Consider the following 27,189-nt stretch of genomic DNA (forward strand, 5'->3'; position numbering starts at 1 on the left):
GGGGACGGGAAGTGGGCGGGGCCGGCCGGAGCGGCTCGCGGGGCCGGGAGCTGCGGAGTAGCAGGTGAGGCCGTGGGGGTCCCGGGGGTGAGGAGACCCGGGGCATGGGACCGGGGGGCTGACCTCGCTGAAGTGAGGCTCAGGTGGGGACCTGAGGCGTATAGGGGTGAAACGGGGCGCTGAGAAACCGGAGGGTGCGGAATAGGGGGCCTGGGGAGGCAGGGAGGCCGAGACGGGAAGACCCAAGGGGTTCAGAGGCAGAGTGGGGAGACTGAAGAACGGAGGGAGTAACCGAAGACTTGAGGAACCCGAGGCAAAGAATTGGAAGGCCAGGGAGGCAAGGGTGCAGACCTGGGGGGCCAGGGGCCGGCGGGGGTGTGGCCAAGCCGAAGACCAGGTGGGAGCCGAAGGCGGTGTTGCAGAATGGATGTTGAGGGATGACGTGCCCCCCTTTGCCCGTGGCCGAGCCCCTGTTCTTAGGAGCATCTGGGCCGGGCCCACTGCCCTGACCCCTACCCCACCAGCCCCTGCACCTTTGCCGGTCCACATCTCTGTCCACGTGCCCTTACCCCGCGGCCTGCCCCCACCCGTGGCCCCCGTCCAAGCGATTTAAAGCGAGTGTTTTAGTGAAAGCGAATGCTTGGGCTGCTGCCCTTTCAGCCCTAGGTGTGTAAGATAGGAATCTCAGGCAGGGAGGTGAGAGACTTCACCACTGGTTGCTGTGTGATCTCAGGCAAGCCTCTTAACCTACGTGCAGTAGGGAGAAATGGCACCCCATTGTAGAGATTTTAATGCAGGGCTTAACATATAGCCAGGACTAGTTGATAGTGATGGACTCCTCCCCCACAGCCTTCCACCCAGCAGGACACATGGCCTGAGTGACACACGTCCTCATGGTATTTCCTGGGGCAAGGCCTGTGGGCAGAGCTATACTCCCACCATGGGAGATGGAATGTAAGGCCAGCTCTGTGAGGTCATCTCTAGCACACTTCTGGCCTTTTTTTTTTTTTTTCTTTTCTTTTCTTTCTTTTTTTTTTTTTTTTTTAAAGATTTATTTATTTCAGAGAGAGAGAGAAAGCCGGAGTGAGCAAGCAGGGGAGAGGGAGAGAGAAACCCCAGCAGACTCCCGGGTGAGCATGGAACCCAGTGCCTGGCTCCACACCAGGCTTGATCTCACAACCCTGAGATCACGACCCCCACTGAAGCCAAGAGTCGGTCGCTCAACCGACTGCACCACCGAGGCACCCCTTGCTTCTGGCTTTCATGGCCGTATCTGTCCTATAGTCAGATCTCACTCTTTCCCTCCTGTATCCAAGCCAGAAGCGACAAAAGGTGTCAGAAGACCTTCTGTGAGCCTGGCTTTGCCGTTTCCTACCTGTGTGACCTTAGGTAGACAGCTTACCCTCCCGGAGACTATTTCTTCATCTGCAGTGTGGCCTAACAGCTTATTCTCAGGAGAGTTGTGCAAGAGGTAACAAAACAAATACCACTCCAAATACCACTTTGAAAGCTATAAACCTCCTTACCAGTTCATTTGTAGAATTCCTTTGAGATACTGCCGGAGGCCATCTCTGCCTTTAAAACCTTTCTCCTCTGATCACGGTCATGATCGGGGTTCTCCCCAGAATATCCTAACTTCCTCTTTGAAGGTGTCAGGCCTCAGGGTGCTTATCTCAGCCCACACCACCCACTGGCAGTGGCAGAAGGCAGCCTGCGTCTTCCCTCTGCTGTCATACTTGCCAGCTGCCATGCACAGAGGGCAGGGCTCATGCCCAACAGGGCAGGGGTGGGCTTCCTGATTCAGGGAGCAGAGCATCTAGTTGAGAAAGTCAAGCCTGTAGAAAGTGGTGGGTCCCCAACAATGTGAATGTACCTAATGCCCCAGAACTGGAGAGGGGAAAACAGACAGAACGATAAGTTGTATGTCACATGTATTTTACTATACATTTTTTAAAAAGAAAAAAAGATACATGTGTAGGAAAGGATCTGGAAAAGTGGCACCATATTTTTTGCAGTGGTTACTTAGGAAGAAACAAGATTCTCCATTTACAGAAAAGCTTTTAATAAAGAAGGCAATAGCGTTGTAACGATGACACTGTTTCCTTTCTTAAGGATTGCTGTCTTTTGCTTTACTCCTGGGTTTTCAAGTTGAGCAGGACTCTCAACAAGTATTTTGTCTGTACCATCTAGAACAAGGTAGTTGAGGCGCCAGGGTGCCTCAGTTGGTTAAGCAGCCAACTCTGGATTTCAGCTCAGGTCATGAGCTCAGACCTGGGATGGAGCCCTGGGTTGGACTCTGCCCTTAGCTGGAGGCTGCTTGAAAATTCTCTCTCTCCCTCTCCCTCTGCCCTTCTACCTGCTTATGCTCCCTCTCTCTCTAAAATAAATTTTTTTTAATCAAGAAAAAGCCAGTTGTACAAATATGCATTAGTTGAGTTTATGAGTCAAAACCAATAAACTAGAGGAAAATAAATATTTTTTCTTTGGGATCGAGCACGGAAGGCAGTGCGCTGGACCCCAAAGGTGCTGCAGTTCAGCAGGGCTTGGCTCGGAGAGGTCTGGGGTAGGGGCGGGGCCAAAGTGGGATTCCACAAGGCAAATCACAGGAGCAGGGAGGGGAGGGACTGGAACAGGGTTATGGGCACAGAGATGGAAGAAGAGGCCATGAAAGACTGAATTCCCAGGCTGGTGACCCAGTGAGGGGTGGGCGGTGAGCCCCCAGCGTGAACCCCATCGAGGGACTTTGAACGAGTCACTTGGTTCTTTTGTTCTCTCCCCCCACTGGCAGCCCCCACCTGTCATGACCCCTACCTGGGGAGAATGACAGCAGGTTGCTGGGAGGCGGGAAGAGTAGCAGCAGGGAGAGTGCCCTGGGTGCAGGCAGCTGGGGGCTGCTGGCGGGTGTTAGCTGGGATTGCCGTTATTCCCGCCGCGGTGGCTGCCAGCTGATGGGCTGTGCAGGGCAGCAGCATTCCGGGAGCCAGGAAGCCATGGGCCACGGGCCACGTTTGGCCAGTCTGGTGGAGGCAGGTGACAAGGGGGCTGGCAGCCCAGTGTGCCTCCCCTGGCCCCTCCTTGTCTTGATGACTAACCCAGACTCAGAGGCAAGTCCCCCTCCCCAGCCCTGCTCAGCACTGCATCCAGCTGGACACCTTGCCCCATCACCTCATCCTGCTCTCTGCCCAGTCTGTCCTCATTGGGCCAGCAAGAGCTCGGGACCACAGCACAACCCCCACCTTCTTCCTGCCTCTATCTGTAGGCCCCGGGCTCCTGGGAGAGGGGATTGTTTTGCTCCTCTCTCTATGGCTTATGTGACAGATCAGAGTTTGTTGGGAAAAAAAGAAGGGTGAGGAAGGAACTTATTCTTATCTTTAACCCCAGCTAGACCCTAGAGAAGGAAAGCCATGTCCTGGTTCCTCTCCTTGCCCCGCGCCTCCGCCTGCTGATGCAGAAACCAGCTTGTTTGGTCCTCAACAGGCAGGATGGCCCTGGGTACCTGCATTCCAAAATGCTGAGCCGATGCCACCAGCAAGTAAGGTCACAGGCGAAGGGTCTTGTATTCTGTGCTTTACGCCAGGGGTCAGGCTTTCTCAAACAGGGCCCTCCTGTGCACTCTGGGGAGGTCGGTGAGCCAGCCATCCTCTCACTGAGGTCTTAATCATACGCTTACAGGAGCGCGGGCACCGTCAAGGATTCCAAGCCCTGCAGAGTATTGTTTCTGGGCTCACAGGGACCCAGACAGCATTTCCCCGACCCTGGAGCCCCAGCTGTTGCTTGGGACCAGGCCTGCATTACTCACATTTCTCCCCTAAGCAACAGGCCAGAGCTGTTCGCAAGCAGAGGAGGTAGGTGGCTTGGCCTCTTTCTCTGCCGGAGGGTGTGGGAGCCTGCTGGGAAATTCTTGCCATCTTCTTGTTTTTCCCTGGCTTGGTTCTCGCTCAGCAGCTCTGCCGGCCTGCTCTCTCCCCAGGCGACCCTCACCACCTGCCACGAGGCTTCCAGCCTTTTCTGATCTCCCCATTTTACAAAGTCTTCCCCTCGTGGTTATGACTCGGGTGTCCAACCTGCTCTTGTCCTGATTCCTGCTTCTTTATCTCTTTATCTTTTTACCTGTTCGCCTTTTGTGACCTGGGTCTGCATTGTATTTACTTCTACTGATAAGTAAAGGTGGGTGAGAGCGATGGTTTTAAATCTGTCCCGGTAACCTTCCATCCTAAGTGCCCTAATTTCTGTATTATTTCTGTGTCTGCTTTAAAAAGTCAACTTTGACAAGTCTCTGAAAGAGAGAGGTTTCGTGGGTTTGGGGTTAGTTTTGTTTTGTTTTGTTTTTTTCATTTACTCCCCCCTCCCTTGTCCTTGCATGTCCTTTCCAGATTAGACACTTAACTAACTCCCTTTTCCCCTTCACCCCATGCTCTTCTTGTGGTTTTTTTTTCCCCTCTTTATTCTGCCAGACTTGTGCTGAGTTAGTGGCTCTAGACAAGGGCAGCTGTGCCCATGGGTGTGGGTGCTGAGCGGGCTCTCACCCCTCCTCTCGGTGGCAGGTCCCTCCAGCCTCCAATTTCCAACCCCTGTCACCGCTGCCCTCTGGTAACGTTTGTAGGCATGAGGAATTCCAGAAGAGTCTGCCATGCCTTCTCCCTGCCTGTACTCGTCAGAACCGGGAAGGCCTCAGGGAGGGGATGGGCCGTGAAATTGCTCCCCGAATTCTCTGCCTGCAACTTGGGATTGGACCCTCGAGTTCAGTCTGGTTCTGCTCCCAAAGCAAGCTTGCCACCTGGGTGTTGTGGAGGCCCTGGGGGTGCCCCAGCCCTGGGAAGGCTCAGAGGGAACAGGCTGGAGGGGAATGGGCTAGACAAGGGCCTGTGCTTGGCGTTGGTGGCCAGGGGGTTGCACACGTGGGTGTGGGGTAGGAAGTAGGGCCTAGAGAGCAAATGCGGGAGGGTGTATGCCAGAAGAGAGATGCTCTGGGACCATTTGGGTCTGGAGGGCTGAACATAAGAGGCGGTAGTGCAGGTGGGCCATGCAGGAGTCTGACACACAGGCCTTTGCTGGCCCCTGAACCCTGGGAGGCAGGGCGAAGGAGGAGGGTAGGCTGGTGGTACATGGAGGCCCTGAGCTGGGGGAGAGGAGCTGGAGGCCCACCTTGGGAAGGTGGATGTGGCGAGAGCCCGCTGTGGGTAAGGTTCTTGTGGGAGAAGAGCTGGGTGGGCTGGTGATGAGTATGGGCTCCAGAATCCCTCCTGGACCCCATCATCTCCCAGCCTCAGTGTTTCTGTCTGTGAAATGGGGGCTCATCCTGGCTCCCAGGGTTGTTAATGGGCAATGCACAGGTCCTGGCAGCTAGTAAGCCCTTGGCCTTCCTGAGGACAGGGCACGAAGAGCCTGAGAGGGGGAAGCCAGTGCCCACAGCAGTGGGGTCAGTGGCCTGGGCTGTCTCTGGTGCCTCTCCTTCATCTGGGTCTCAGGAGGCCCAGGACTCTTCCTGTTGGAGAGGACACATCACAGGTGTCCCCCTTTCCTGGCTTCTCTCCTGCTCACACCCTGAGGTGCCCTGCAGCCTCTGTGGCCTCTTCCTACTCCCGCTCTGGTCCACATCCAAAACATCCCAGGACCAGCCCCAGCACCATCCAGGCCCTTCTTTTTCTTCCCTTGACAGGCATCCCTTCTCCCCACTAGGCTCACAGATGCGATGGCATCACCTCCTCACCTTTGTCTGTCTGTCGAGCTCCCAGGGTCAGGTTGAATCCATTTACCTGCTGTGTTTTCCTGCCTCAATGGCCTGGCCCCGGTGTCCCCCTCCTGCCTGCCTTTGGCCATGCCAGCCGTCTCCTACCAAGAACATCCCTGCCTTCTCTGTCACTTTTCCTTCAAGGCATCCATGTGGCCTCTTATCCCAGCTCTGTCTCCTGAAGCCACTTCTCTTGGGCTTCCTAGTGTTCCTCTTGGAACTGTGTCAGGACACCAACTAGGCTTGTTGCTCCCCCTTACTTGGGTCCCTGAACTCTCTGTGAGGCCAGTAGCCCTGACCTTCCGCTTTGAGGCCCCAGGCTCGGTGTGACACGTGCTGCATGATGCCTCCAGGTGAAGGAGAGAAAGCAAGGCACCATGCACTCTGCACTGTGGGGTGAGGGCACCAATCCCCCCTGTGTCTTCTGACCCTCATGTCTCTCCTCAGAGCGAAGACCATCCAGAATCCCAGCAGAGACCCCCTCCCACCCCGGGATGCTCCGGGCATGGCCTCTGGAGCCCCCCAGCAGAGCAGCCAGCCGGCAGAGGAGATCCCAGCCTTCTTGGACGCCTTCCTCTGCGACTTCCCAGCTCCACTGAGCCCAGAGAACCCTGCGCCATGGAAGATCCCGGGGACAGCACTGAGCCAGGAGGAGGTGGAGGGCGAGCTGGCTGACCTGGCGCTGGGCTTCCTGAGCAGCAGGTAGGCGACAGGCCTGCCAGGTGGGGACAGCACAGGGGCCGGGAGCAAGGGTCTTGGCATGGGCCACCTGCCAAACTGGACTGCAGCTGCTGCTCACCCCGCGTGCCCTGCCCTGTGCCAGTTGTGCTGCCTAATGACCTCCCCGCGACGGGGCTGCATTGCTTCCCCAGGGCTGCTGTCACGAAGTAGCCCGGTCTGGGTGGCTTGGAACAATAGACACGTACTATCTCATAGTTCTGGAGGCCAGAAGTCAGGGATTAGGGTGTCGGCAGGGTCGTGCTCTCTCAAACAAAGGCTGAGGGCATTGGTTCCAGGCCTTTCAGCTGCTGGTGCTGCCAGCAGTCCTTCCGTGGGGTTCTTTGGCCTGTAGCGGCATCACTGCTGCCCGGCCTTCGTTGTCACACAGTGTCTGCCCTGTGCATCTGTGTCTTCACGTGGCGTTCCCTCCCCGTCTGCGTCTCTTCTCATCTTGTAGGGACAAGATGCTCCAGTGGGACCTCCTCTTACACCTGCAAAGACCCTAATTCCACGTAAGGTCATATTCTGAGCAGGTTAGGACTTCAGCATCTCTTTTAGGGGGACACAGTCCAACCCATGACAGGTGCAGTCAGTCCTATTTCTGTCTCATTTCACAGATGGGGAGCCAGAGGCCGGGGGGTTAAGAGCCCAGCCGAGACCTCAGGGTGGGGCAGGACCAGGCCATGTGCCCCTAGTCACGATGACCCAAGAGGTGATGGTGCTGTCCGCTGTTCACAGGCCAGGTAGCCGGGGCACGGAGATGAGACACAGCAGGCTGAGCAGATTAGAAGGGAGAAACAAATTGACAGTAAAGGCTAGCAGCCCATACCAAGTCTGCATGAGCCTCATCCCTCCCCAGGGGCTGGGCCCACCCCCCTGAGTCAGACCACGCCCCCAGCCTCAGCATCCTGACATTTGAGTGTCCCCAAGCGTGCTTCCTGTGGGCTGGTCAGCTCAACCCTAGCGCACCATCCCCTCCCACCCCCCCAAGGGCCTGCTTGCTAGAGTCAAGTGACTCGTACTCACCCCTGCAGTGTGGGGACCCGGGTCCCTGAGCATAAAGGTCAGGGTAAGCTGTCTTGGTCCAACCTGACAGCCCCACGGCCCCACTGAGCTCAGGCAGACATGCCCAGTGGCCATGCCCCTTTAGGGTGTGGCATGTGCAGAGGGTGTCACTGGCCTGTTTTGTTCTGCTTTGAGGAAATATTTTAGAGGGGGCATAAGGTGAGTAGATGGAACAGAATAGGCCCGGGTTGCTGTATGCGGGGGAGGGGAGGGCTTCCCGGGCTCTGCCTTCCTCAGGGCCCCGGGTCCCACAGGGTGTGTCCCACCAGCAGCCACCAGGCCTCCTGTGGGGTCTTTAGGGGTGGTGGGGGGAAACGCAGGACCAGCAGGATTGGCGCCCGTGCTAGCCCTGCGTGCACGCGAGCCTAGAGACAGGAGAGCCACAGGCTGCTGGCTCAGAGTCAGAAGAGGGACAAGCTATAGGGCCGGGCCTGGGAGGGGCACCGGGGTGAGCCATCAGTCCACTGGTGGGGGGAAGAGAGGGCACAGAGGAGGGATGGGGCCAGAGGGGCAGGATCCCAGAAGGCTGGGCTTGATTTGCTCCACGGCAGTGGAGATGGAAGCTGGTGAAAGAGGAGGGTAGCCTCCTGCCCAGGGAGAGGCCTGAGCTGGAGAAGTCAGGGGTCTGACTGTTGGGGTCCGCAGGGTGCAGGGCCTTGGGGGCAAGCAGGTTTTAGTTATGTTGGAGGGCAGCTATCTCAGGCTACGGGTAGGAGAAAAGCAGGACTTGCTTGACGTGATGTAGGGTCCCGTGAGGCCCTGTGGCAGGCCCAGGCTCAGGTGTCGAGCATGTACCCCGTTAATTAGCAGGATGCCAGAGCAGGCCTGAGACCATTACCCATGAGGGCAAGAGAGGCCAAGGGTCATGGCCCCCATCAGCCTCCTAACAAATCCATCTTAAAACACCTTTAAACCATGATATTTTAAAGTCATGTATATCCTACTCATCTTGATGGATTTATTTTTGGTTCCTTTTGTTCTTTTCTAGTATTTCTTCCCCATGTAGACACAGTGTTCATGTGTGTGAGCGCACGTTGTCTGCTCTGAGTCTCCCTGTCAGGAGCACCCCCACGGACATTCCTGGCAGCTTCCTGGGGGCTCCTGTCCCTCTCCTTCCCATCCCTGCAGCTGGCGTGGAGGCCCCTGGGTGTCGGGGGCCCCAGGAAGAGTGGTGCCTGGTGTTTTTTCAGATTGTAGATGGTGTCCTTCATGAGACTGTTGGGAAGTCAGATCACCAAGTTCAAGGGTGCAGTGATTTACGTCCTATCTTCCCCCTCATTGTCAGCGGTTCTGTGTCCCATCTCAGGTCCCTGAGCAGTGCACACCTCAGGCTGTAATTATTCCTCTGCATTTTCAACTCGGCTGCTAGGCTGCAAACTTGAAAACCCCAAAGCAGGTGGAACTGAATCTTTCTTGGGTACCTAGCCTTGCACACACCTTCTGTTTACTGCGGCATCATCTGGCGTCTTTAGGAGCCCTAACCTCCGGAGGATGTGGGGGGCGGCAAGCTAGGCGGGAACCCCTGGGCAGGCACATCCAGGAAACAAGGCCTATGGCCTGAGGCCAGGCATTGTCTGTGTCCCTGGGCCGGAAGCTGCTTCCCTCCCCTGGTGGCCTTTCGGGCCTGCAGGAAGCTGCGGCACCACCCCCCAGAAGCAAAGAAAACAGCGCCACTTCTCCCTGCTGCGAGAAAGGAAAACCCAGTGGTTAGCAGGAAATCCCCAAATGGCAGGGGAACTCATTTCTCATGTCTTGGCTGGCTGTTTCTCAAAGGTAGTTCCAGAGGCCTCTCCCCTGAGTCACCCGCTCATTTAAAAAAAAAACACAGCTTCATCCCTGTAGGTTCCTAAGACCATCTAAAAGACACACCGTGGACGCCCAGCCCCCAAAGAGAACTGACCCATTTGCGTGGCTGTTCGGAGGTCCTTGCACTCAGGGAAAAGCCAGGTATGTCTGCCCCGCAGAGAAACACTGGCTGCCCTGGGTGTGGACCCCCAGCCCTCGAGGACAGACACACAAAGGCGAACACACATCATCTGGCCTGTGACAGGTTCCCACTGGTGGGGAGGCAGATTCCGGGATCAGGATGCATCTAGAGGTATGGGGGTAGCAGAGGAATGGACCCCTTCTGGCTTTCCATGGCTGCGGTGTGGGAAGCACTGCAGGCTGAGCAGCTCAAACACAAAAATGTATTGTCTCGGTGCTTGGGAGTCTGGAAGGCCAAGATCAGGGTGTTGGTAGGGCTGGTTCCTTCTGGTACTTTCTGGCTCATCACCCCAGCACTGCCTTCGTCTTCACACACAGTTCTCCCTGTATGCATCTGTGTCTGGGGGGTGTCAGCTCTGTGGTCAGCTCAACCCTGGTGCACCATCCCCCTCAGCCCCCACAAGGGCCTGCTTGCTAGAGTCAAGCAGAATTAGTGACTCTTACTCACCCCTGTAGTGTGGGGACCCGGGTCCCTGAGCATGAAGGACAGGGTGAGCTGGCTTGGTCCATCCTGACAGCCCCACGGCCCCACTGAGCTCAGGCTTTTCATAAAGACGCCAGGGTTCCTGGATTAGGGACCCACCCTTCTATATGACTGCACCGTAACTAATCGCATCTATTTCCAAATCAGGTCACATTCTGAAGCCCTGGCAGCTAGAACTTCAACATAAGAACATAATTCAACTCCTAAGACTCCTAAAGTGCTAGCAGGCCCCAACTGGGGTTGGTGGCCGGGAGCCGTCATCAGCCTGGACACCAGGCAGTTTGTGCGGCCCCCCACAGCCCCAACCCGTGCTTGCTGAGGCCCAGGACCTGGTAGACGGCATCGAGCTGGTGTCCCGTCCAACTCCCCGAGGCCCAGAGGCCGACCTGCTGCTTGCCGCTGCACGTTGTGGCACAGGCGGTCATCACTCCTTCCAGACGGGCGTCCCTGAGTGCGAAGGTCTCCATCCGGAGCGTTTGGGGAGGCGCTGGGGTCTTAGCTTCTGCCAAGGTGCCAGCCCCGCCTCACTCCTTGTTCCTGTCTGCAGGGGCGCCTCGCCACCACTTGCTTCATCTCTGGCCCACGAGGCAGTTTCCCAGCTGCTACAGACAGACCTTTCTGAATTCAGGAAGTTGCCGGGGCAGGAGGAGGAGGAAGATGACGATGAGGAAGAGAAGGCCCCTGTGACCCGTGAGTTCTCTTCCCTCTCTGGCTGGGACGCTTAGCAGGCGACAGACTCACCCACCAGACAAAGGACAGGATGGGGTGGGAGGTGGGGGACTGCCAGTTCCGGAGCTGTCAGGGCTCACCTGGCCGCCACCGCCCTTCCCGTTTTGCTGGAGGAAGAGCGGTCATAGGCAGCACATGGCTGAGGGCCATGGAAGGACAGGGTCTACGCGTGCTCCCGACGGCCACCTAGATGCGGAGAGAGCGCTAGCTCCAGACTCAGGTCGGCAGGGGGAGCGCGGCCGCTGTCTCCCTGAGCTTCGGAACCGCCCAGGAGATGAATAATGCTTTTCCTATTCTACATGAGAGGAAGCTGAGGTGGCAGCTCCGTCACCCACTTGCTCTTCTGCCTCAGCTGACACTGCCCCAGGGTGGCATAGGAGCCAGGAGGGTGACATGTGCGTGGCTCCTGGGGGCGGCCTCAGGGTCCAACTGGCAGAAAATGCCCGCATTTGGGCCAGTTGCCCGACCTGATCCAACTCAGGACCCTGACAGGTGGAGACTCCGCAGCGTCTGGAGAGCTAGCTTGGGGAGGGGCCCGTCGGTCTGCCTCCTGCTTGGGTACTGGTTAGTGTGGCATGCCCCCAGCCACCCCGCACCGCCTGGGGAACCCAGAAATGGGCAGCAAACCTCATCATAAAAAAATCAGGGCTCGCTCTTTGCATGTCCCTGTTTCACTTTCCTGATACAGTGAAGGAATTAATGAAATTGGGAATTAATACAGTGAAAACTACCCCCTCACCTCCTCCGAGGGGGATACATTTTAAGACCCCCAGGGGATGCCTGAAACTGCGGATCGTACCAGACCCTCTGTATATGCTGCATTTTTTCTTATGTATGCACACCTCTGATAAATTTTAATTTGTAGACTAAGCACAGTAAGAGTAGCAACTGATACTAAAATAGAAGAGTGATAATAATACACTGTAGTAGAAGTTACATGAAGGTGGGCCTCTCTCTGTGTAAGTATCTTAGTTTGTACTCACCCTTCTGGTGCTGACGTGAGATGCCTGCGTGATAGGATGGAATGAGGTGAGTGATGTAGGCATCACAGTGCAGCACTGGGCTACTGTTGACCTTCTTTTTTTTTTTTTAAGATTTTATTTATTTGAGAGAAAGAGGGAGAGAGATTGAGAGACAGAGAACATGAGAAGGGAGGGTCAGAGGGAGAAGCAGACTCCCCACTGAGCGGAGAGCCTGCTGCGGGACTCCATCCCTGGACTCCAGGATCATGACCTGAGCCAAAGGCCGTCGCTTAACTGAGCCACCCAGGCGCCCTTGCTGTTAACCTTCTGACAGTACTCTCTGGCGACCCCGTTTCCAGACCGCAGTTGACTGCCGGTACCGGAGACCACGGAAGGCGAAATCGTGGCTAGGGGGAACTCCTGTATAATTTGTTGATTTGCTCCTTTATATATTGCTTATGATTTCTTCCATCTTTATGGATTTAGTCTCTTTATATATTGCATATGGTTACTTCTATCTTGTCCCATATTTGTTATGTGTGTTACTTGAAGTTTAGCCTGAGTGTGAGTGTTGAGGGCAAAACAAGGAACAGGCTGGGGGGGGGAAGAAGACAAATGCACGCGGCCCCTTGCTTCAGCACATGCCTGAGTTCTCTTCTGCTCCCCCCCTCCTTCTGTGGCTCCCTGCCCACATTCCATCCCAGCATGGCCTCACATTCCTGCCTCGGAGGTGCTGGAGACAGCAGCCCACAATGACAGGCAGCCTTTGTCCTCTGCAAAGCCCCACAAAGGGAGTGCCCCACCCCAGAGTCCCGGTGGGAAACCAGCACCACCTGCTGGCGGGAAGGCCCTACACGGGGCTCCTGCAGGCCAGGGAAAGGGGGGATGGCCCCTGGGGTGGGAACTCACAGCCTGCCCTGGCCCTCCGTTCAGGCCTGGGCTCACAGCCCGGATCAGCAATCCCTGTCACTGGGGCAGAACATAGGAAAATCTATCATCTTGAAGCCCTTCTTGCAAAATGGGCTTCCGGGCAGGTGTTATGAGCACCACTGCTCAACGCCAGAGGTATGACTAAACCTCTCTGGAGCTGGGGCTGGGTCATGTGGAAACACCAGTGAGCTGGTCCTGTGGGCGCCAGGATGAGGCCCTCAGCAGGGAAAGCAGGTGTGTCCTGCCAGCGGCATCAGGAGTCAGTGAGGCAGCCCAGCTGGCCCCTGGCTTATCCATTGCTTATCATTGTCAGTGGTAATTGCCTTTGCTGAAGCTGAAATTCAAGTTCAAACATGTTGATAGAAATGGTTGCACGATCTAAGGCAGGAGAGTACATGGTGCCCTGTGCCTCGCCGGGTGTCTCAGGCCTAATAAAAGCAGAGCCCGGGGGCACCTAGGTGACTCAGTTGATGAAGCGTCGGCCTTTGGCTCAGGTCATGATCCCAGGGTCCTGGGATCGAGCCCCACATGGGGCTCCCTGCTCAGTGGGGAGTCTGCTTTAACCTCTGCCTGCCACTCCCCTTCTGCGTTCTCTCCCGCTGACAAATAAATAAATAAAATATTTTTAAAAAGAAGCAGATCCCAGAGGGAGAGGGATGGAGCCCAGGAGCCCAGATGGTCATCTGAACATAACTGTCTATAGAGAGGAGGAGGAGGAGGCTAGGGAGACAGCGCTGTGCAGTCCAGCTGAACGAGAGGTCTCAGACTTTTTGGCAGGGGATTCACTGGGCCGAGCACGTGTGGCCATGTCTTCCCAGAGCTGAGCCTTCCTGTTCCCACAGCCCCTCAGGCCAGCCCGGCTGGTCTCCCACTTCTTGACAAACACCTGAATGGTGCCTGTGTCCTGGGTGTGCCCACAATGGCTAGTACTAGACACACCCGCCCCCCACCCCCCACTTTCACGTGTGGATTCCCTCAGACATGTCTTCCGTGGCCTCTTGTGCCTTCCCTGGCCTCTCCCCCTTTTTCTTTTTTGCTTTTTTTTTTTTAAGATTTTATTTATTTATTTGACAGAGAGTGAGACAGCGAGAGAGGGTACACAAGCAGGAGGAATAGGAGAGGGAGATACAGGCTCTCTGCTGAGCAGGGAGCCCGATGCAGGGCTCGATCCCAGGACCCTGAGATCATGACCTGAGCCGAAGGCAGATGCTTAACCAACTGAGCCACCCAGACGCTCCCCTACCTTTTTCTTCTGCGGCCTCCGCCTTTGGGCAGGAGCTCTTCCTTCTCTGACACCTCCCCTCTCCAAGTCCTTCAAGTGTGTCTGGCGACTCTCCTCAGAGTCTGCCCTTGAACACTCCTCTGAAGTGGCCGGCTCCAATTCACCTGTGCCTGCTGCATGCACCTGGGCCAGCAAGAGTCCCAAGAGCATTTTGTGTGTGGAAATGACCTGAGCCTCTGAGACTTACCACCCAAGGATTCCTTGGGACCTGTTCCTTGTTAGTTCCTTGTTAAGCTTTTCTTTAAAAGGCAGGTTTAGGTAGGATTTGGGGTGGGTGTGTGTGTGTGTGTGTGTGTGTGTGTGTGTGTGTGTGTTGTAGGGGCTGTTATCTGTTGTGTAATGAATTCCCCCCAAAATTTAGTGACTTAAAACCAACATTTTTATCCCATAGTTTCTGTGGATCTGGAATTTGGGAGCCGCTGAGCTGGTGGTTCTGGCCCAGTGTCTCATGAGATCATGGCCCCGGGCTTGTGGCCAGTGGGGCAGAGGTCCATTTCCAAGGTGTTTGGCCACATAGCTATTGGCAGGAGGCCTTAGTCCCTCCCTGCACAGGGCTGCTTAAGTGTCCTCTCGCCATGGTGGCTGCTCTCCTCAGGGCCAGTGATTCACCAGGGAGATGGAGAAAGAGAGACAGAGACAGAGACAGGGAGGGAGAGAGAATGTGCCAGGTGGGAGCCACAGCGCCTCTCAGGAAGCAGTTTATGGTCATTTCTGGTTGATTCTGTTTATTAGGAGCAGGTCCCTAAGGCCCACCCCCACGGGGAGGAACCAGGCTCCCAATCAAGCATTACAGAATTTATGGACATATTCTGAAACCATCACCTGGGGCTAACACTTGTCCTGGAAAATTGAGAAAACACCAAAAAAGTCTTAAGAAAAAAACATCCGCTGTCAAACTACTACCTGCAGACACCCACTGCTGCCATTTTGATTGTATGCTTTTCCTGCCTTTAGTTTTCTGGTCCAAGCCGTTGAAGGCTTTTTTGGGTCCTCATGATCAAATCGTGTGTGGGATTTTCTGTTCTCCTTCTTTTCTGTGACATTTTTTTCCTTGATGTTTTTTCCTTGATAATTAAGCATTCTACACAGTCACGCACTCTTTAGAAGTCCATTTTTGTTTTGCCCTTTAATTTTTTCCCATTAAACTTGGCAACAACTGTAGGCTCGCATGCTGTCATAAGAAATAACAGGGTTTCCATGTGTCTTTTACCCAGTTTCCCCCAATGGTAAGATCTTAAAAAACTATAGTAAACCATCACGACCAGGATCTTGACATCGTCAAGCTATGGAACAGTTTCATTCTACAAGGATCCCTCATGTTGTCCTTTGTGGCTACCCTAATGCCCCATGCTCCTGTCCCTAACCCTGACAACCATTAATCTTCTCTGCTTCCATAATTTCATCATTTCAAGAATGCCTAGAAATGGAATCCTAGAGTATGTAACTTTTGGGGATAGGCTTTTTTCTCTCCGCATCATTCTCTGGAAATTCATCTGTGTTTCTATAACATGCCAGGAGTTTTCTCCTCCCTTCTTTCCTTCCTTCCTTCCTTCCTTCCGTGAGTAGTATTCTGTGGCATGATATACCGAAGTTTACCTGCTCTCAGGTCGAAAATCATCTGGGCCATTTCCAGTTTTTGCCCATTGCAGGTGAGGCTGCTGTGAACGCTGGGGCACCCAGGGTTTTGTGCGCGCGGTGTCTTAATTTCTCTGGGCTAAATCCCCAGGGGTGCAGTTGCTGGTCCATGTATCCATTGTGCGTTTAGTTGTGAAAATCATGTTTAATAGCAGCGTAATTCTTCATCAAGAGACTGGGCTGTCATTTACTCCGTCACTGGATATGTATTGCTTCTAATTAATGTGCCATTGTAAATGTTTAAGCTTTGTCCTGAAATTACCTTTGCGCTTCTGGCTGTTTCCCTGGGGAGGGGTCCCGTGAGTGGAGCTCCTCACTCTGGGTCAGGAGGCTCCTTCCTGAGCATGTTGTCCACGAAGACATTGCCCAGTGTCATTGACACAGGCTGTTACACACAGGCTCGGGTGCTCGGAATGCCCCTGGGGCTGATGGGTTGAGGGGGGCCGTGCAGGCCTGTGGCGGGCACTGTCTGGAGAGCTCCAGAGGCCACGGGGAAAGGGGGGGCAGACAGAGCGAGTGGAGCCCAGCTGGCCTGCATCGGTGCCTCCCTAACGGTCCTCTGTTGTGCCCAGCAGTGCTGGACGCCAAGGGCCTGGCACACACCTTCTTTAACTGGCTCTGGGAAGTGTGCAGCCAGTGGCAGAAGCAGGTGCCCTCGACTGCGCGGGTCCCGCCGGGGCCATGGCTGGTCTCCATGCATGCCATCCGGAATACCCGCCGCAAGATGGAGGACCGGCACGTGTGCCTTCCCGCCTTCAACCAGCTCTTCGGCCTGTCTGTGAGTGCTTCACCTCCAGTGATCCTCCTCCAGGGCCCCAGTCAGAGCAGCCGAGGAGGCCTCACATCAGGGGTGGGGGCCAACTGGGGTTCTGAGCGGAGCTGCCAGCCAGAGCCAAGGCAGGAGTGATGCCTGTAGCTGTGCCCCCCAAGCACACCACTGGGGGGAGCAGAGGCCTGATTCGTCGGCCCAATACTTCTGGGCCGGAGCAACTAACTACCAGCTACCTTGCTTTCCCAGCTGATGGCCAAGACCATGCTGATTCTTTCAGTCCCACCCCAGTCAGCGCCTGGGCTCCACCCCCCAGACCAGAGCCTCCGGCTAGGTGACAGCCTGGGTGGGGGCAAGGGTGGTGTGACTCCCGCGGTACTCCCCACCAGGACCCCATGGACCGAGCCTACTTTGCCGTGTTTGATGGTCACGGAGGGGTGGATGCCGCCCGCTATGCCGCTGTGCACGTGCACACCAACGTTGCCCGCCAGCCCGAGTTGCCCACGGATCCTGCCAGAGCCCTCAGAGAAGCCTTTCAGCGCACCGACGAGATGTTTCTCAGGAAAGCCAAGCGAGAGGTGAGAACCAGTGAACGGGCCTCACACACAGCGTGCAGTCCGCAGCCGTTCACATCAGAGAGGCCCTGCCTCAGGATTGATCTGGAGGCAGAGGGAGGGAGCGCCCCGTGGCGGATCCTTCCCAGTGGCCTCACACGGAGGCCTGGGCAAAGCAGGGCAAGGCAGGTCACGGCAAGTCGAAGGTTGAATAGTTTGAATAACCCGTTTGGGCTCTGGGCTCTAATCGGAGCCACCTGCCGCCATCCAGGCCAGGAAAAAGGGCCTGGCCTGAGAGATAGAGGATGTGACTGAGGACACGGGTTCAGGCCAGCTGGCTCGTGCATGAAGTTTGTGCACTCAGGGAGGGGGACCTTTGCTATCTCTAGGACCAGCCCGTCCTGGGAGACGAACTCGGTCCATGACTAGCAAGTACCCCAGTTTGTCAGAACATTAGAATAGAGGGGCGCCCGGCTGGCTGTCGGAAGTGCGGGGGACACTTGATCTCAGAGTTGTGAGTTTGAGCCCCAGGTTGTGTGTAGAAATTACTTAAAAGTTTTGAAAATTTAAAAAAAAATTTTTTTAAAAAAAAGAAGATATAGAAAATAAAACCCGTGATTAATACATACAACCCCCTAGGGCGCTTGGGTGGCTCAGTGAATTAAGCCTCTGCCTTCGGCTCAGGTCATGATCTCAGAGTCCTGGGATCAAGCCCCCATCAGGCTCTCCACTCAGCAGGGAGTCTGCTTCCCCCTCTCTCTCTGCCTGCTGCTATGCCTACTTGTGATCTCTGTCTGTCAAATAAATAAAATCTTAAAAAAAAAAAAACACCCCCCCCCACTCCACCCCCACTCACCTCGACAGGGTCTTGGCAAGCTGCTGGTGCCCACTGTGTGTGTTCTTTCCTCAGGAACTGTAGCCATGTAGGGACCCGGCCCTTGTTTCTGAAAGAACACATCCAACACCTCCTCTGTGAACTTGCCACCCACTGGATCTTACCCATAGAACCTCATGGGGCCCTCCCAGCAGCCCTGCCAGGGAGCTACTAAAAGGGCGTCCATTTTAGATATTGGGAAACTGAGGCCCAGAGAGCTTAAAGGACCCGCCCCAGTTGACATGGCTCGTCGGGAGACTTGGGAGGGCTTCACTGTCATCAGGTGCTCTGAGCACAGACCCAGTGGAAATCGGCAAAGGCAGACTTTGCATCTTACCAGAAAACCATATAGCATCTAGACCTAAGTGGCAGCCCCATGAAAAAGGGACAGGCCTCAGCCCCCATGGCCTCTGTCACCCTGGGCCACCTCCCAGGGTAATGATTCTCTGAAGCAGGCTATCAGATCAGGTTGCTGTTATTTTAAGGTAGCTTTGTGGAGATGTAATCCACATGACAGATTACACATATTGCCAGCGTAAAACATACCGTTGGTTCAGTAACAAGTAAAGTGTGCAGTTGGATAGGTTTTGGCATTTGTCTACAGCTGTATAACCCTCCCCCGGTCACAGACCCAGCCACTACCCCTGAAGAGTTTTCTTCTGTCCTTCGTTACCCCACCCTCCTGCCCACACGCTCCCCAGAAGAGCACTCGTCTGCTTTCAGACATTACAGATGCTAGAGCTCCTGTTTTCTAGAGTTGTGTGCAGATGAGACCACACAGGCTCTGCTCTCCCATCGTGCAGCGGAGACACCTCGTGTCCTTGTGTGCTTCAGCAGTCCGTTCCTTCTTTCTGGCTGAGCACTGTTCCAGGAGTGGGTCTGTCTGGCTGGGTATGAGCCCTCCCAGCCGGCACCTGGCCCACCACGCCCCTCTCTCCTGGCAGCGGCTCCAGAGCGGCACCACGGGGGTGTGTGCACTCATCGCAGGAAAGACCCTGCACATCGCCTGGCTCGGGGACTCCCAGGTCATCCTGGTGCAGCAGGGACAAGTGGTGAAGCTGATGGAGCCGCACAGACCTGAGCGACAGGTAAGGGCCCCCTCCCTCTGGGCCTGGGATGTCCCCAGCCCCCATCACACCGCACTGCGCAGGATAGCAGTTGGTCAACCAAGTAAGAGGGGCCCTGTACCACCTTCCAAGGGAACTCCTGGTGTTCCCCCAGAGGGAGGGCTCTTGTGACTTGAGTGGCTGGAGTTTGGGGGTGGTCCCTGAAAAGCTCACAGCCAAGAGTCCCAAGTAAGCCCTTCTCACCACAGTGACATGGAGCCTAGAGCTGCGGGGGAGAGCTGGGCCCTTTGCCCAGCAGGCAGCCCAGGAAGGGGGGGTCAGAGGACGGGGTCCTACACTTCATGCATATGGCAAGGGGCAGCCGGCCACCTAGGCTATGGGGGGAGAGGGTTCCAGGGAGGAGGTAATGCTGAGCTGGGGTCAGAAGGAACCAGGCTTGGGTCTTGGTTGGGTAGAGGCTGTGCTAAGATCCCGAGGTCGCTCAACTGTCTGAACCTCGGGGTCCTCACCCGGACATGAGGATGGTCTTCCTCCATGGACCCCCATCTCACAGATGTCCAGTCTGTCTCCTTATATAGGGAAGCAGGGAGTTGGCTACTGGGGAACGCCCATATGCCCTCTCCCTGCTTGGCTTTCCCCACGTGAATGGGTGTTCCAGGGCATTCCACGTCAGCATGGGAAGTGCCCCCACCCTCCTGTAGGGCTCCGTGGAGCTCCAGTCTTCCCCAGTCCTGTCGGTGGATGTGGAGGCTTCCTCAGTGTCTTCATGCTAACAGCAACACAGCGGCAGGTGACTCAGTACTGTATTTCATGGCTCAGGGTCCAGCACGTTAACAGAGCAGCTTCCTAGAAGTGGGATGGAGGGGTTGGAATGTTCTCAATGGTGGTCCTGGCATGGTTGCCACACTGCTCCCCTCGGGCTGTGTGTCCACAGGAGTCCCTTTGCCCACATTTGCACGAACCGCAGGCTTCTGCCAGTCTGAGAGGAAGGAAAGCAGCTGTTGGGTTTGTGTTTGTCTTAATGGACCAAGCATCTTCTCCAACACTGGAGGTCATTTACATTGCCTTTCTGGAGAGCCCTTCCTTCTTGTCCTTGGCTCACGGGTCTCCTGGGCTGTTGCTGTTGTTCTTATCAGTTTGTAGGTCAGCTCCTTGTCTGCAGGGTGATTTGCAAATAGCCCCCTGCTTTGTCTTTGTGTAGGGGCTTTTTGCCTTGTAGACACTTTGGTTTTTATGTAACTGAACGGAGCTGTCCTTTTGTGATTTCTGCATTTGGAACGCACTGCAGGGAGTGTCAGGCAGCGATCACCAAAACAGCCAGGAATGACTGCATTCCTGGGCCTCCCCTCCTACATATGCTCTTCTCATCCTATGGAGGAGAGGACTGAGGCTCGGAGAGGTTAAGTAACTTGCCCAGAGCACACAGCTGAGAAATGGCAGCTATCCTATGTCCCTCCACCGTCACCGCAGCTCTGGGCTATTTGGTGTCTGCTCCCCGTTGGACCATCCTACCCTGAGACAGGCAGTCAGGTGAAATGCGATCTAAGTCAGGACTAGATGCAAGCCTCTGGGTTCCTGCCTGCTTGCATCCCGGTAAGCTCACTGTCAAGCTACACCACCTCTGCAGCCCAACGGGGACTTTTCCAGGCAGCATTTCCTGAGCCCCCCTGAGCCCCACTGTGTGGCACCGTGGCAAAGAGCGCAGCCCCCCAGCAGCCTGCGTATCCACCTGCCTCTCCCCAGACCCTTCTGAGTCTCTCTTACCCCTCCACGTACTTATTCCTTCCTCCTCCTTCCCTGCCTGTGTTCATGCTCCTTTTTGCCTTTTTCTGGCACTGCTCACACCACAGTGGGTTCTCAGGTCCAGAGGGAGCCGTGCAGGCAGGTCAGGGCTCCTGCAAACCTTCCAGGTCCCACTGCTGCCCTCATCTGCAGGGAATCACATGGGAGGCCCAGCCTTTGCTATTGTGTTTCCCCTCCCTCCAGCCCTGCAGTAGGTCTGTGTCTGCACAGAGACCCAGAGGAAGGGCCCACTTCTGTGGTCCCAGAGAGAGGGGACTGGGCTCTCCAGTAGACACTGTCCCGTGGGGCATGGGAAGCTCCCAGCTGAGGAAGCTGGTGCTCCAGTGTCTAGCATGGTGGTACTGCTTTCATTTCCAGAGGGGAGGGGTGGTAGAGGCAGAGGGACTTCAAGAAAGGACAGGGCCTAGTTCAGGTTTCATCCAGGCCTGCCAGGTGGCCACACATAGCACAGGCTTGCTGTCGCCCCAGTGGCTAGCAAGGAGGAGACAGTACCCCAGAGTGAAACGTGAGGCAGCGAGGATCTGTGGCTGAGGTGGCCCTTCCTGCAGCTGGACGAGGACGTGCGGGTTCTTCGTGGTCCATCACCATCTCCTAATGCCTCCTCTGGGCGTCGCTCCCGGGCCACGGCTCCCAGCACTGTCTCGGGAAACAGTGCATCTTGGCTGATGCAGCCTCGCCGGGGACCCTGCCCCAGCGCCCACTCTGGCTGTCCCCCACAGGACGAGAAGGAGCGCATCGAGGCACTGGGTGGCTTCGTGTCTCACATGGACTGCTGGAGAGTCAACGGAACCCTGGCCGTGTCCAGAGCCATCGGTAAGGAGGCAGGAGGGTGGGAGACCAAGGCCTTTCGTCTGCGGCCCGAGGGTCACCCAGCTGTCGGGGACAGCAGCATCCTCTGCTGAGAAATACAGCACCTGCGGTCTGTGGGGCCGTAGAATCAGACTGTGAGAGACCTCTGGTGAATTTAGCACACGAGCAAACACCTCAAGGTCTTCCATCTCACACAAGTAATCCCAGTTTAAGTGGTATGCGGTTATCTTCTGGTTAAAACATTTTCCCAGAAAAACCTACGAGGAAACCCTTGGATAGCTACTGTATGTGCTGGAAGCTGGTTTTCAAATATTCCATCAATGAGGATTATCGATTGTCCTCTCCCCGTTCATGCTGATTCTTTTCTCCATCTTAAAAAAATAAAGGGAGACTCCTCTTCCACAATCCTGTTTTGTCAGCATCCTGCTGCTGCTGGGCCTCAGACTAGAGCTTGGCCGCCACACCCCACACCCCTCCCCTTGGGTACTTAGATGCCGCTCTGTTCCTCCTGAGCCCCACAATGTGACACCTGTCCCTCCCGGCCGCCTGGCATGTGCCGGCTTAGAGCCCTTCTCCCTGCTGCTGCCGCCATTGGGCATCTGGACACACCGCAGTGGGGAGGTGGCCAGGTGGGCCTCTCCAAGCAGAGGCTCCTTCCGCAGAGCAGGACACCCCAGGCAGTTCAATGGCAGAAAGTGGCGGGGGCTGGTGTGCCCTCGGAGGGCAGGCAGGGAAGGAGGGTACCCGTGGGCCTGGGCAAGGTGTAAGGAGGAGGCCGTGGCTTCCAGTAGCACTTTGAAAGTAAAGCCAACAGAACTTGCTAGAGGATTGAATGTGGGGTCCCAGGGCGAGGGTCCTGAGGGGAAGGGAAGCTACAGACCTGAGTATAAGAAAGGAAAGGTGAGGTCTTCTCCCTCAGCCACCCCATCTCCAACTCTGGGCCTGGCTCCACTGGGCTGTGGGAAGAAGGGAAGAGGCTGTTGGTCAAGTTGACCTCTGGCCCGGCTGGGCTGTGACTCTGCCCACTGGGACACCAGGATAAATCTGCCACATCGCCCTCTTGTTTTCTTCATAGCCTTTAGCACCGTGTGAGTGTCGAATTTCACCAGTGAGCTCGGGTGTCAGAGGAGGGTGGCCGGGGCCTGGCGGGATGGCACTCGGCAGTGGGCAGCCTGGCCCTCTGACGTGAGGCCCTTCTCTCCCATGCCCAGGGGATGTCTTCCAGAAGCCCTATGTGTCAGGGGAGGCGGACTCGGCCTCTCGGGAGCTGACCGGCTCCGAGGACTACCTGCTGCTGGCCTGTGATGGCTTCTTCGATGTCGTCCCCCACCAGGAGGTCACCGGCCTCGTCCAGAGCTACCTGGTCAGGCAGCAGGGCGGCGGGCTGCAGGTGGCTGAGGAGCTGGTGGCCGCAGCCCGGGAGCGGGGCTCCCATGACAACATCACAGTCATGGTGGTCTTCCTTAGGGACCCCCGAGACCTACTGAAGGGTGGGGCCCAGGGGGCAGGGGATGTGCCCTCTGGCCTCTCAGAGCCAGAAACCAGCACTCCGCAGAGAAGCTAGGAGCTGCAGGCCATCGGGCCCCACCCCCCCATCCCATGCCCTTCCCCCTCAGATGCCTTAGGACCTGACCAGTGGCGATGGGCGGGCAGGTGTCCCCCTCACAGTGCTTTCCCAGGGCCCTGAGTCCCCTGTGCTGCTTGCAATCAGTCCGTCCTGGAGGCTGTGGGACTGTGCTGGGGGGTGTGGATGGGTTATTTATGTCCTGCTCGCACAGACAGTGGGATGGCCCGGATCTCTGAAGGAGGCCTAGGGAAGAGACCTCACCAAAGAGAAGAGGACCTGGGAAGTGGGGCAGCTCTTATCCCGGCCCATTGGGTGGGGGCAGGACCAGAGGCCGCAGGCGTGAGCCTCAGCCAGACCAAAGATGCCAGGCGGGTGCCTGGGGCAGCAGGGCGCTGCGTGTGAGACCCCGGGCGGACCCAGGGCACTGGCCACCTCCAGTGTGTCCCGGGTAAACGGTGCAGGTTTCTCATTGGCTCCTCCCCGACCAGGACTGGGAGGACTCCTCTTTCCAGATGCACCTGGCTGCTCCTGGCCTGCCAAGCCAGCTTCCTGGAGTGGGGAGCACAGCCCCACCGGGAAGGAGGGAGCACCAGGGATCTGGTTTGCGGTGGGCGCTTGCGGCCCCCCCAGCCTCCCTGGTCCCCTCCCAGCCCTGCACACACCAAGAGAGGGGAAGGTCAGAATGATGACACGTGGGTCTTTTGTTTGTGGTCTTCGCCCCCCCACCCCCAGGGAGGTCTTAACTCAGAAGCAGTATTTCAGGTTTTTGTCTGTTTTGTCAGTGCCAAGTGGACCTATTGTGTCATATAACTTAAGCAGAGCTGAGCATTTATTTTATTCTTAGAAAACTTAAGTATTGATTTTTTTTTTTTTTGAAGAAACTTCTTTTGCAGTATTACTGATTTTTTTTCCTTAATCAGGATTGAAACAAAAACTTTTCCAGGTGGCGTTAATAAGCCATTCAAGTGCCTTAAACAGCTTTAGGTAAAGGCTAGGACCGCCGGGCCTGGGACAGATTCTAATAGGCATGTTTCCGTTTTTACAAAAGCAGGGTTTATTTTGTTATAGTGGCATGATCTAGGCTAGACTTCTTCCCGGACGTGTTCTTTCCACCTCTTGTGATGCATTCGCTGCTGACAGCAGAGCAGCCCTGAAGAGCATAGGCTATGCTGTGTGACTGGGCCAGACCGCGGGGCTCTGGGAGATCGGGGTGACCGTGGCCCCGCCAGCCTCCCTCGTTTGACTGGAATATCCTAGAATGTCTTGTGTTGGTAATCAAATGGGTTTCACTGGGAAGCACTGCTTAGAGGCCCCAGCAAGTCCAGAGACAGCCCGGGGGGGCTTGGGCTCTGTTCGGAGCCCATCCTACACAGCTGCCCCATAGCCCCAAAACCCTTCCTCCTGTCTCCCACCGGCCACAGCAGGCATCCTCTGCCACCCTGCTCTGCCCACAGCCTGACCACCTTGGGGAGAGCTCTACATTCCCTAGCATGCTCTGGGCAGGCGGGACTCAGGAGCTACGAAACTTGGGTGACTCCAGTGAGGCAGCTGTGGTGTGGGTGTCCAGTGGGAAGTGACAGGGCTGTGTGTAGAGTCCGGGCAGAGGTCAGGGGCCCAGAGAGAGGGCTCTCTGGTGGGAGGACCCAGGCCTCTAAGTCTGGGAATGGCAGTGGCTGGCCAGGAGAGGGCAGGGAGGACCCTGGATCCTAGTGTACTGAGGAGAGCCTTCCGAAGAGGCGGCGGGGCAGTGGGAGAGGCCCCCCGCAGGCTCAGTGTCTCCCCCACACTCCTGCAGCAGGGATGAAGGAGACCAGGTGACACAGTCAATGCCATGCCTCCCAAGTCTCTTAATGGAAGGCATCTTAAACACAATCGCTGCAATTCAGAGACGGTTTCATGGGAGCCAACAATGACCTAGTATTGCCCTCACTGAATCTGAAGGCCCCACTGTTTTCTGGGGGTCCGAAGCCCCCTGGTTGGCCCTTCCCAGCACAGGGCTGGCAACAGCATGTGGCCCTGCCCTTCACTGCTGGCCTGGCTGCCCCCGAGCGTGATCCTAGCAGAGGGGCTAAGTGTAGACTTCCATTGTTCTCCCTTCTTTGCCGATCTCTGATTCCATGATTGCCACCAAGAGCGGGGCTTCACCCATGGAGCCCAGATCTCACTGTGTGCCAGTCTGATTCGTGCCCCGGCCTCGGGCTTGTTGCAGTGACCACACCCCTCTGGCAGCGGCTTCTGCTATTTGGGGCTGCTCATCCTTGCCTTGGGGCTGAGGGAGCCCTCATTCCTCCTGCACAGATGCCAGCTCTGGGCCAGCACCTAGGCATAGAGGTCTCTTCCCTCTTGACCAGAGCTGGACTGGGAGCCATGGGCATCTTCAGCCTCTGAAAGCCCTGGCCCCCCTCCTCTTCGGGCCACAGTCCCAAGAGGGCCCCTAGCCGGGACCCCAGGTCTGGAAGTCTCAATCTCCATCTCAAATCCTGGCTTTGCCACTAGCTCATTGTCTGAGCTAAGCAAGTCACGGAGCCTTCCTGGACCTCAGTTTCTCCTCTCTAGGGCCCAGGGTTGCGTGGAAGCTGTGATTCTGGAAGGTGCAGGGCTGTCCTGGGGAGCTGCTGCCAGTTCCAGGGAAGTCCTCCCCTGCTGCCAGCGGGAAGGAGTGATAAAGTATTATTAGGGTCTATTCTTACAGTTAAGTGGGCTGGAAGGGAATGGAGCTGCTGATGCTTGCATCCAGTCTGGACCACAAAAGCTCGAGAGAGCCCTACTAGAGAGCTCTGCTTTTACAGGTAGAGCGGATTCTGAGCCAGCAGGGGTGGGAGAAGCAGACTGGGCCCAGCTCCCTCCCCCCATAGCTGTGAGGTGGAAGGACATGGAGCTGGGCTGGGCGCAGCCATGGGTCAGCCATGGGTCAGCCATGTCCTGACCTCGCTTGTCCTTGGCACCCAGGCCAAGGAAGGAGATGTGCTTTAAGGGGGCAGTGGAGGGGACAGGCCCCACTGGAGATATGCAGGCTCTCTGAGGTCCTGAGCCAGCCTCTGGCCACAGCCCACTCTCTCCCTACCCTCCCCAGCCAGCATGCGGCCCTCACCTGTTCCCGTGCCCTACTGGCTCGGAGTTCCGGGTTCCCCGCACCAGTGGGGTACAGTCCCGGGGCCGGGGGTACAGCCACACCGGTTCCCAGGCCTAGCCCTGACAAGGGCTCAACGGAAACCTGCTGGGCCTGTGCAGAGTAAGCTGGTTCGGGTTGGGATCCTGCTGGTGGCACCCAGGAGGCAGCCCCAGGAGACCAGCACTTTCTGCCGAGGCTCCACAGCTTTGCCAAATGCGCCGAGCTTTGCCATTCATGCGTCATGCCAGCCTTGCCAAGGGTTTATCTGTGCACGTCTCAGCAGGGCTCCTGGGAGAGGTGTTTTCTGCAAGGGACGTCTTGTCCCAAGACAGGATGGCTGTTCCCTCTGTCTGTAGGGACGAGTCCCGGGCTGAAGGGGCCAGAAACTCGGTTTCCTCCCAGGGGTCACTGTGCTCAAGTGTCAATAAACCATGAGTTCTGAAACTCTGTCGCCTGAGTCCTGCCTTCTCTCACCTCTGAGCCCCTAGTGCCCCTGAGTGTCCAGGGCGTGTTTAGAAGGTGCTAGGGCGTGGAGTGGGGGACCGGGCACCGTCTGGCAAGCTCCCCACTAAGGCAGCACACTAATTCAGAACATTACTAGTCTGGCCTGGTTCTCTTCCCTGGGCTCCAAGCCCACCCTGTAACAGCAGCATGAGGGCATGGCCACTGTGGGCCTGTGCAGAGGCTGACAGGAGAGGGGTGAGGCCCCTGGGCAAGGGGGCACCTCACAACACAGGGGCGCCCATGGGAGCCTGGAGTGGCCCAGAACCACTGAGGATGGAGACCCTCCCAGCAAAAGATTCAGGAGGAACAGTGCAGGCCAGCAGCTACCAAGACCGCTCTTGAGCTCCCGAATGAACTCAGACTCCAGGAAACAGGAAAACATCCAGAATGCCTCCATGCAGATGCTGCTGAGCCAAGGGCCCAAAATGCCACCTGGACTTCCCAGAATGGAAAGGAGGCCCTTCCATTTGTGTTTTGGGCTTAGTTGGGGTCAGCTAGCCAGATGGCTGTGTCACTTCCTACCCCCCCGCCCCCCAAGCCCTGCCCTGGATACCAAGACTTTGCCACGGTTGGGCCTTGCCAGAGCAGCTTCTAGTCCCTTCCCA

At 56.4% G+C, this 27,189-nt stretch overlaps 1 protein-coding gene across 4 annotated transcripts; it reads left to right on the top strand.

Moving 5' to 3' along the window:
- Positions 1-26,575, top strand: PPM1F (protein phosphatase, Mg2+/Mn2+ dependent 1F). Of its 4 annotated transcripts, XM_046024442.1 has the most exons (9): positions 22-64; positions 3,673-3,845; positions 6,179-6,433; positions 10,534-10,676; positions 16,100-16,302; positions 16,683-16,871; positions 18,666-18,809; positions 21,311-21,404; positions 22,613-26,575. In XM_046024442.1, exons 3-9 carry the CDS (start codon positions 6,237-6,239, stop codon positions 22,963-22,965), a joined length of 1,323 nt encoding a protein of 440 aa, XP_045880398.1. In that variant the 5' UTR covers positions 22-64; positions 3,673-3,845; positions 6,179-6,236; the 3' UTR covers positions 22,966-26,575. The 4 variants fall into 4 exon arrangements, with proteins under 4 accessions (XP_045880399.1, XP_045880398.1, XP_045880400.1 ...); XM_046024443.1 differs by lacking the exon at positions 3,673-3,845 and having other exon boundaries at positions 1-64; XM_046024444.1 differs by lacking the exons at positions 22-64; positions 3,673-3,845 and adding an exon at positions 1,079-1,130.
- Positions 26,576-27,189: the final 614 nt, after the last annotated feature.

The sequence above is a fragment of the Meles meles genome, chromosome 12, assembly GCF_922984935.1.
Source record: "Meles meles chromosome 12, mMelMel3.1 paternal haplotype, whole genome shotgun sequence".
Classification (NCBI taxonomy): domain Eukaryota; kingdom Metazoa; phylum Chordata; class Mammalia; order Carnivora; family Mustelidae; genus Meles; species Meles meles.

Coding starts and splice junctions, on each gene's coding strand:
- PPM1F (XM_046024443.1), top strand. CDS start 6,237: ATGGCCTCTGGAGCCCCCCAGCAGAGCAGCCAGCCGGCAGAGGAGATC. Junction 16,303..16,682: donor ACCAGCTCTTCGGCCTGTCT/GTGAGTGCTTCA, acceptor ACTCCCCACCAG/GACCCCATGGACCGAGCCTA. Junction 18,810..21,310: donor CGCACAGACCTGAGCGACAG/GTAAGGGCCCCC, acceptor TGTCCCCCACAG/GACGAGAAGGAGCGCATCGA.